General features: G+C 40.7%; 2 protein-coding genes and 1 long non-coding RNA gene across 3 annotated transcripts; 1 reads left to right on the top strand and 2 right to left on the bottom strand.

The window, feature by feature from the left end:
- The first annotated feature begins 2,322 nt into the window (after nucleotides 1-2,322).
- Nucleotides 2,323-4,424, top strand: LOC113162433 (small integral membrane protein 28). The gene is made up of 2 exons (XM_026360565.1): nucleotides 2,323-2,499; nucleotides 3,940-4,424. Exons 1-2 carry the CDS (start codon nucleotides 2,401-2,403, stop codon nucleotides 4,360-4,362), a joined length of 522 nt encoding a protein of 173 aa, XP_026216350.1. The 5' UTR covers nucleotides 2,323-2,400; the 3' UTR covers nucleotides 4,363-4,424.
- A 625-nt stretch (nucleotides 4,425-5,049) lies between these two features.
- Nucleotides 5,050-5,480, bottom strand: LOC113161330. Its single transcript, XR_003298742.1, has 2 exons — nucleotides 5,306-5,480; nucleotides 5,050-5,206 (listed from the first exon to the last, which is right to left on the bottom strand). It is a non-coding gene; the product is annotated as an uncharacterized LOC113161330 (long non-coding RNA).
- Nucleotides 5,481-5,524: 44 nt separating this feature from the next.
- Nucleotides 5,525-9,053, bottom strand: LOC113161765. The gene is made up of 5 exons (XM_026359566.1): nucleotides 8,909-9,053; nucleotides 7,555-8,220; nucleotides 7,405-7,468; nucleotides 7,255-7,296; nucleotides 5,525-7,145 (listed from the first exon to the last, which is right to left on the bottom strand). Exons 1-5 carry the CDS (start codon nucleotides 9,051-9,053, stop codon nucleotides 7,082-7,084), a joined length of 981 nt encoding a protein of 326 aa, XP_026215351.1. The 3' UTR covers nucleotides 5,525-7,081.
- Nucleotides 9,054-9,750: the final 697 nt, after the last annotated feature.

The raw sequence follows: 9,750 nt of genomic DNA, 5'->3' as shown, positions 1-9,750 counted from the left end.
AGACAGAGTCCTGTTATTTATTTAGTTAGTTAGTTTATTTATTTATTTAGTTAGTTAGTTAGTTTAGTTAGTTAGTTTATTTATGTATTTATTTATTTATTTATTTAGTTAGTTAGTTAGTTAGTTAGTTAGTTAGTTAGTTAGTTATTTATGTATTTATTTATTTATGTATTTAGTAGTATTATTTATTTAGTTAGTTAGTTAGTTAGTTTATTTATGTATTTATGTATTTATTTATTTATTTAGTTAGTTAGTTAGTTTATTTATGTATTTATGTATTTATTTATTTATTTATTTAGTTAGTTAGTTAGTTAGTTAGTTTATTTATGTATTTATTTATTTATTTAGTTAGTTAGTTAGTTAGGTAGTTTAGTTAGTTAGTTAGTTTATTTATGTATTTATTTATTTATTTAGTTAGTTAGTTTATTTATTTATTTATGTATTTATTTAGTTAGTTAGTTAGTTAGTTAGTTAGTTTATTTATGTATTTATTTATTTATTTAGTTAGTTAGTTTATTTATTTATTTATGTATTTATTTATTTAGTTAGTTAGTTAGTTAGTTAGTTAGTGGTGCGTGTCTCTCTGTCCTTTGCAGGATGTTTCCCAACACCTTTCTGTTTCTGATTATGTCAGCTGTTGAACGCTGTTCTGAAGCAGAAAGTAGAGAAAGGTGTAACAATATAAATATAAATGAGACTATAAGAGGCTTTTCTTTGACCCTATGGAGGGGCGTGACCCCCCAGTCCTGACACCTCTAGGTTGTGAACTATCTAACTCTGTATAAAGTCAAACTAGCTCCACCTTGAGCAGCTCCAACAGTCCAATTCTTCTGTATTGGTCCTTTGTTACTTAAATAATCTGTTAGTCAGTCAGTGCAGTGGGATTAACACCACCCGGTGCTGGTCTAACTACCCGTGATCCTTCCCTCCACCTCTGTATGTGCAGACCTGCCCCTCGTATTTTGACCCACCCAGCTCGCCACGTGAGGAGTAATTACAGCTGCAGTCTGCACGCCCAGGCCAGTAATCCTGTAGGGACAAATCCCTCCCACCAGCTCTCCCCCGAGCGCCGAGCATCCCGCTGGGTCGAGTCCAGACAGATGCTGAACCTGACAGCTGGATTGTCGACATATTAGTGTGAGTCTTTGATCAGCACTGGTGTCAGTATCGTGATGAACAACATCTGGACCTGCACTACACAGCAGATGATGCACTTGATGCTGCTGTATGTGTTTAATTACCAGAAGGCTTCAGTAGTGGCTTTGAAGAGTCAAGTACTGCAGTAACAATATATAGCACTGGTACTTGTAGTAGTTGTACCTCATATACTTCGACTACAGTCAGTAGAAATAACTTACAGTCCCAAATAAAGACTGGATACAAAAGCGAAATCACCACTTTTATAAATGGACAAAGTTCCCAAACCTCCAGTAATGATCCGTTACAAGCTGCCCCACACTTCAGACCAGTTTCAACTACTGAGACACAACAGGGTTAATAAAGTGCAGCGTGGGGTCATAATCTGACCTGTTTAAAATCCTGTTTTAGTGTATTTATATCGACCAATATCAACATAATGCACAGCTTTTGATCCTTTGACCCTCATTTAAAGTCTTGACTTTAGTCTTAGCTTCAATTTTTGTCAGAGCTGATTAATTCCAACTTCACTGGGCCACAAAGCTCAGTGTTGACCTTTAACTTGTGTACATCGCAAAATGCATTTAACATAAGCTGTGCACAGTGAATCCTCTTCTGTTGATCCAAATTACATCACTTAAAAGAGACACACATACCATCACTGTTTCAAGTGGCTGCTCACTTCAGATGTACAGCACCTTCCTACCTGAGCACCTCAATCCAGGTCCACAATCTGGTCCAGTATGTCTAGAGGTTTTTGTTTCTAGACCCACTGGACCAGCAGGAGCCCCATCCTCATCTCCTGTGGCTCAATTCAACAAAGTCATGATGGTGGAAACAAAGACCAACAGAATACAGCGTTGTTGTTGGATTTTCACTTCTGAATTATTGAGGAACAGCTGTAATAACACACACACACACACACACACACACACACACACACACACACACACACACACACACACACGCACACACACACACACACCTTCTCTCTTTGATATAGGGCAGCTGCATGGCTCTAAATCCCATCATTGCTCTGAATCCTGTGTCTCTGCTGCATGTGTGAGCATGTGAGCTGCTGCTTAGCCTGTGGCCCCTCCCTCCCTCGATCAACAATCATCCTCTTTTCTCTGTTTACTCCTAAACCACTCAACCAACAACTGGATTCTTCAGTGTCTCAGTGTTTACTCCACAAACACACATTCCTCCATCTGTCCGCCCGCCCCGGTACACCACCACCCCACCTCACCTCACCTGAGCATCATGCGAGTGCTACTGGAGAGCAGCTGGATGAGGTTTGGACCAGCGGGCAGGGGCTCGTACGACTGGGTGACAGGCTCACCGTCCACACAGGAGAAGCAGGTGTGTACAGCTCAGTGTTCTTCTCACATCATGCTTTGAAATGATGCTGATTTTAAGTGGAGGCTTCAAACGTAGACACGATGTTTTAGCTGCACAGTCGTCAAATGAACATGATCCAAAGTTACTTCTTAGCATAAATGTTTAGACAGATGAAATATGAATCTGTGCTGCAGATGGTGCTGCAGGACTGAAGAATCAAAACAAGGCAAAGCAAGATCTCAGGTGTCAGATCTCGAAACCTTGAACTGTAAACAGTGTTTGTCCAGTGTTCTTTTTTTCATGGTCACTTTAGCAGCTTCTCACACAGCGCGACTTAAAAATTCATTTTGGATTTTGGATACCAGAACATCTGATATGATAAAAGTTCCAGAACAGTTGTTCTGTCAGCTGCTGTTTTGAATATTAACTGTCTTACATGAACTTTATAAAGCTGCAGTTCAAAAGATAAAATAAATGGGTGTAAAGTGAAAACTGAATAGTAGATCATCAGGCTACAAACTTTACTATAACTGAAGTAAACAAAGATAAAACACTGTTCAAAAAGTCTCCAGTGACTTTCAGCAGATCTCTCTGTTGTAGGAACATTAGATGTAACATTATATTACTTTGGCAGAAACTTAACTATTCTTAAATCCTTACATTCAACAAAACAGTTTTTTATCCTAATTAACAAAAAACAGCTAAATGAACTGTGAACAGATTTTTACCTGGCTAAAACCTGAGCCTAAAAAGAAAACCACCTTTGCTCACTTGTTAAGCCAGTTGTTTGTGAACCCCGCTTCCTGAAAAGTCCCTTTTCCTTGAAAGTCCTTTACGCCTCACATGAACTCTCAGACATTCAGAACTGCAGCAGTTTGTTCTGGAAACAGTCGGTGACACTCAGACAGATTGAGTCCTGCAGATCACCGAAGTCTGCAGGGTGCGGGGTCATCGAGGCAGCATTAACTAATTGGTAGGAAAACTGAGGCAGGAGGAATTTGGGACACTGAGCAGACGTAAACAACCACATGTTGTCCTGACACAGTTGGAGGGGCGCAGGCTCACCCCTCTTGTCAGGATGAAATGTGTGATGAGCAACAACTGGTGCAACTTGTTCTCAGACAACTAATCCACCTGAAGGTTTTGTTGTGGTGTTCAGGGCCCCACACACAGACCAGTGCATGTGGTGTGTGCTGACACCTGCTGGTCACAGCCAGAAATAAAATCTACCCTCTGAACCTGAACCAGTATTAAATGCAGCAACTTGCAGGCATCTGGCTGCCAGTAAGTTACCGTGTATTCATCTACAGCACTGTACTGTTAAAACACCACAGTATGTTCTTGTTGTACATTTTAGTATTTTATAGTTTATAGATAAGCTGCTTTATTTTTCTACTGTACATAACAGTAATTTTTACAGCTATGTAAAATACAGTGAGTCTCTTCTTTGTTCTTCTCTAGGGCAACAAATGGACTGAGTTGGACCAAGGGGAGGACAGACAGTCTGAGCTGGCGGTCTATGTGGTCCTCCTGGTTGTCTCCGTCCTCTTGCTGGCTCTCCTGGTGGCCCTGGTCTACCGCCGGTGTTCTCGCACTAAGCTGAGCCTGGCCAACATCATCGCTTTGGATCTGCAGAATGCAGACGGCAGCGCTGAGTTCCTCTCCTCCCTGACCAGGAACGCAGAACGTCACACCAGCACCAGCTCCGATGGATCAGATGGAGTCTTTGTCATGGTCTACCTGCCCCCACCCTATGAAGAAACCCTCACCAAGATCACCCGTGCTGCCAGCCTCTCAAGCTCCAATGATGTGGAATTGGTGAAGATAGACAATCTGGAGGCCAAGCTGTGTCCAGAGCTCAAGTCCAGCGGCCAGTTTGTTTAGTTATAACTCCATCATTAACTTTGTTGTCTGTTCATTTGAACATATTTAATTAACAATCTCAGCAGCAGATGTGTAGATATTTATATATCTATATCTATGTATTTAGTTTTGGTGTTACAGTATTTACTGTGTGGCTCATTTTAAACACTCATGAACCTTGTTACCAGTAGAAACACCTTAGTAATCCAGATCTGACACAGCAGAGATCAAACGTTCTAATTTTTCTGCGTATATAATAAAAAAAATGTATAAATAAAAATAACTAAAGTTCTAAAGTGAGATAAACTTTGAGAACTTTCTTCATGTAGTTATAATAGAGAGTTCTATCAGCTCAACTGAGGGCGAAAATTTAGAGTCAGGTGTTTTAATTGGTGGGATGATAATCAGCTGTGAGTGAGGAAGGCTCTGCTACTGGGAGGATGTTCAATGCATGAGTGAGACCAAAGCAGAAGGTTTTGCCTCCGACCACCTAGAACATTTTAAGAATATCCTGCCAACACTTTCAGAATTTAGATAAGTCTTGTGGGAACAATAACTGCTTTACGAGGTACCTCAAGATTGGCTTGAGATGTTGCATGGACAGAGTTACAGTTGTTTTAATTCTATATGAATCTAAATGATTCATATTCATTTAAACTGACATATTTAAATTAAAAAGGAAATAAACAAAACACTGCAACAACAATGTCAAGATGCTTCATTTTATTATGATCATCACAAGTTGCCCAAACACTGTAAACAAGTGATGTTATGACAGTAAATGATGAATTGAAGTTATGCACATCCAGCAAAGTACAGAGAGGCTTGTACAGCTCCACACACATCGTTCAAGACTGACCCGAGCCTGAAAACAATTAGATCAGAATTAATTGAAGTATTTTCTATTTGCTCAGTAAACATTTCGATATTTAATTTGAAAAGCAGAACATGAACATGAACTTACAGGCCTCCTAACCCCAGCACAGCCTGGCCACTGTGGAAATACATGTATTAAATCAGAATATGTATTGAAATGAATGAATAACAGGGAAAGAAATAGATTCTCTGGACATTTAAGTCAGATGAGCTTCAGGATTGATCACTGGTTTGATTCCTGTGAAACTTGGCTGAAGATCACACCCCTCACTTTGTCCTGGTTCCAGGTGACTCTAAACAGGTCAGGTTACCGACAGCAACTTGCAGCTCGTTCCTCAGTTGACATTTGGACAACAGCTGTCCTTCAGCCAGGCTGCAGCCCAGCACTGCCAGCAGAAACGCAGCATATATCTTCATCTTGACTGGAGATCTCCTTCTATCTTCTGATTCTGAAAACCCAACAGGACATGAGATTTATACTGTCTGCACGACCACATGTAACAAATAACACACGTCATTGTTCTGCTCAGATAAAGACCACTCCCTTGGTTTCTGGACGTCCCCAGTTCTGGATGTGAACTTTGTCACATGTTGATGTTTAGCTTTGGGTTGCACAGCTCCAAAGACAACAACAAAAGTGATCCGTCCACCGAAAACGTGTTTCCCTCTTTTGTCCTTTTCAAAAGTCCAAGTCATGATATCAAAACAAGAAAAGGTCAAACTGTCTGTGTCCTCACATGAGACAGAGACAGTCATAGTTTAGGGGGATTTGATGTCAGAACACGCAGCGTGTTTTCTGTATTCTACCCTAAACGCAGTTCTATGTTTATCCCCAGCAAGAGAATGATGAAGAGATGCAAAATATAAAGGCTTTGCAGAACAAACTTAGTAACACATTCTGTTGGTAATAGTTCCCCTGTAGGATCTCATTACACCTTTATGACTAAAACTTTTAGAACCATTGTCCATCTTCAACATCAGAAGTCAAAAACGTGGACAGGAACGATTTTACTGCAAGAATTCTTTTGTATTTGTTGTTCATGAGCTCATCAGCACTGAATGTTCTGTCTTTTTAAGAATGTACCAAATGGTTGCTCTAACAACACCTAATGTTTTTTTGGTTTCTGATTGATTTGATTTGGTTTGTTTTGGTTTTTCAGCCCAATGACACTTTGTTGGCAGCGACAGCTCACCCGACTTTGTGTGGACAGCATGCACCAAGTAAAATAAAGACAAAACCTTTTGTCCCTACTAGTTATCGTTATGCATGATTCCAAAGCCCCAAAGATTAAATTATTCTTCAAATGTACTTCATGAACTTTTTTTTGTCAAGCAGCCTTAAACCTTTCTGACATCTGTTGAATGTTTCCAATAGTTCTGACACCTTGTGACATAATGTGGCGTCGGACCAGTTTCTCAAAACAATTCATCATGACAGGTGTCATAGCTACTAGTCGATAGTCATTGAGGCTGTCAATGGAGGTCTTTTTAGGCAGCGGGACAATTGTGGCGGACTTCAGGCATGGTGGGATAGGTCATAAGGGTTCATATTCTACATTAACACACACTTCTACATTCATCAGGTCCTTCTACAAGTCTCTAGGAGGAATACAAAGGGCTATGCTTCGCTCTAATTCCATCCATTCCATCTTTTTGTTGTTGTATCCATTACCATTTCAGTGTCATTAAAGAATTTAATCTTTTTACTTGTGAGAAAGCTCCTTTTTATTTGCCGTGGCTTCTACTCACTTTTAATACCTGATTATATATCACTTTATTGTTGTCACTTATTCTCATCAGTAGCTGCTTATTTAAAAGAAGAGTAAATAATTAGTGATGTTATGACACTAAATGTACAAAGTTATCAGCATTTAGCGATGTAAACAGAGTCTTGTTCATGTTCACACTTGTCTGAGATTGTCCTGAGCCTGCAAATAAACAGAAGAGATCAACATTACTTCAGGTATTGATTATGGGAATAAATCACACTAAAGTATTATAAAAAGCTGAAGATGTAGAATCAACTGATGAACTTACAGTCCTTCTTCCTCTCTGCGTTTTGACCCAGCGTGATCGTCACTGTGGAAATAAACGAAAATATCCAAATTATATGATGAAAATTTCAGCAGATCCATGGATAAAGCTGTTTATCACCCTTTACTTACTATCAGCCACACTTATACTTACCTAAGATCGCCAAGGATCTTCAGCAGGCAACTGATGTCATCACTGATGTCATCATCAAGCAGATCTGAAAAACAAAACAAGACAGTTTGCTGTAGATTTAACATCGAAAGTAATTTGAATCCAGTTAGGAGGATGACAACAACAACTTACTGCTGCAGGATATTCCACAGACATTGGCTGTTGGAGTTATGCCGTCGTTGCAGGCCTGGCAGCTGCTGAGCTGGAAAATGCCGTACAGTACGCAGTTCTTTGGATCAGACTGGGTTGGCCATGAAGGTTTCCTGTCATTGCGTCGCCCTCGAGGACGGCCACTCCTCCCGTCATTGTGATTGTCTTTCTTTCTGTGGTCTTCTTGGTGGTTCTCCGCACTGGTGTTCAAACTCGATGTCAGTCCCTCATTGCAGACACCTGAAGTGCAGTTTCCACGTGTTTGCAATGAACGCTGTTTGTCATTTCGTTGTACCCGATGATTGGACACCCTTGAGTTGTAATGCCTGCCTTTATCTCTACCATGATTGTCTTCCTTTCCTTCTTCTTGGTGGTTCTCAGCACTGGTGTTCAAACCTGATGTCAGTCCCTCCTGAGAGACACCTGAAGTGCAGTTTGCACGTGTTTGCAATGAACGCTGTTTGTCATTTCGTCGTACTCGATGATTGGACACCCTTGAGTTGTGATGCCTGCCTTTATCTCTACCATGATTGTCTTCCTTTCCAGGATGATCATCGGCCTCCTCTGTGCTGTGACTGACTTCCTTCGCAATCGGCTGCGTCACAACACTGGTGTTCAAACCTGAAGCCAGCCCTGCCTGACAGACAACTGAAAGCACAAGAGAAAGAGATAATGAAGTGACAAATGTTTGTCACGCCTTTTAGTCCACACTTATCTATTTCTAAGGTTTACTGCAGATATAAACGGTCTTAAGATGACAATTCCTGTCTTGTAACTTCAATTCAATAAAATTTTACTTTTTAAAACAGTTTTACACAACCAAAGTAACTATGGAAGTTTACATGAACAGTGAATGTGTATGAATCAATAATCAGATTGTCCCTGATGAGCAAGCCGAGGGCGACAGTGGCAAGAAAAACTCCCTGAGAAGGAAACAGGAAGAAACCTTGAGAAGAACCAGACTCAACAGGGAACCCATCCTCATTTGGATATTTACATGCTGTGTGTTAGGCAGCAGGCAGTCCAGTATAACATTTCCCTAAACCTGAAATACACATCAAACATACTCCGACCAACCACAACATTAAAACCAACGTGGGCTCTCTCTTCAGCTACACAGCCCAATATGCAGCAAGCTGCAATGTACTGCATGCTCTGATTCCGGTCAATCAAACGAATCATTTACATGCTGCCTCATTTACCTTGACAAGAGCTACAGTACACTGGTGTTATTCACTCCACATATCGGTGCTTTTAACATAGTGGCCAGTTAGTGTATGTTCTCCAGAAGAAACCCACAGTTGGCTCAGTGTTGTAATGTAAAACTGGTACTTACGTTTGGCCACTAAGTTGTTTCCAGTCAGATTCTGGTTAACAGTTGCATTTTTCAGCTCACCCCACAGTTCACATTCTGGCACCAGCCTCCCTTCAGTCAGACTGCAGCCCAACACTGCCAGCAGAAACCCCACAAGTATCTTCATCTTGATCCGTGACTCTGGAAACATCCATGGCCTGATATATATATATATACTGTCTGCAGAACCACGTGCAACATCTAAGAGACAATACCTACAAACTACAAAAAATGCTGTGTCACTTCTTCTCACGTCACATCTGTCACTTACAGATGTGGATCAACAGGTTTGTTTGCACTACAGATGTCAAGGCAGAAAGAAAGATTAACCTGACAACATCCTTCTATGTTCAAAGGTGATAAAATCAGATTAGCTGATAATATACTTATAGCTTCAACAGATCGCGTGTCAGCACTGGCCATATGGTATGTGTTTTATATAACTCCATTAATAGTAGTATTGTTTATACCTTAACTCTGCACTGTAATCTATATTTCAGTGCTGATGAGACCATGCTGTATGTGTTTGGTGCCACTGTAAACGAGTATCTGGAAGTTGAGTGACGTTAAAATACTGGACAAAGAGGACAAGTGGTTTGAGAGAGGGGTGAGGGAAGCCCTGCATGTGCAAATCAACACTCCCTCTCTCAATAGAGGTGGAGGACTTAGACACAACCTGTCTTCTATTTATCATGCTGCCCTTTCATCTGTCCCCAAAAAGGCCAGAACCAGTTCACACCTGCACCAGGTTGGACACACTTAACGACCCATTCAGGTGTTAAGAGGGGATGGGCAGAGGTGTCCCCCATCCCCATTTGCGGCCT

Source organism: Anabas testudineus, chromosome 1, assembly GCF_900324465.2.
Source record: "Anabas testudineus chromosome 1, fAnaTes1.2, whole genome shotgun sequence".
Taxonomy (NCBI): Eukaryota; Metazoa; Chordata; class Actinopteri; order Anabantiformes; family Anabantidae; genus Anabas; species Anabas testudineus.
Note: the sequence above shows the minus strand (reverse complement) of the source record. Positions and strands in the feature narration are given on the sequence as shown.

Bases quoted from the DNA above. Each gene is read 5' to 3' on its own strand.
- LOC113161765 (XM_026359566.1), bottom strand. From the start codon at position 9,053: ATGAAGATACTTGTGGGGTTTCTGCTGGCAGTGTTGGGCTGCAGTCTG. The intron at 7,469-7,554 runs GTAAGTTGTTGT...TTTGTTTTTCAG, and splicing joins CTGTGGAATATCCTGCAGCA to ATCTGCTTGATGATGACATC. The intron at 7,297-7,404 runs GTAAGTATAAGT...TTATTTCCACAG, and splicing joins AAGATCCTTGGCGATCTTAG to TGACGATCACGCTGGGTCAA.
- LOC113162433 (XM_026360565.1), top strand. From the start codon at position 2,401: ATGCGAGTGCTACTGGAGAGCAGCTGGATGAGGTTTGGACCAGCGGGC. The intron at 2,500-3,939 runs GTGTGTACAGCT...GTTCTTCTCTAG, and splicing joins CGTCCACACAGGAGAAGCAG to GGCAACAAATGGACTGAGTT.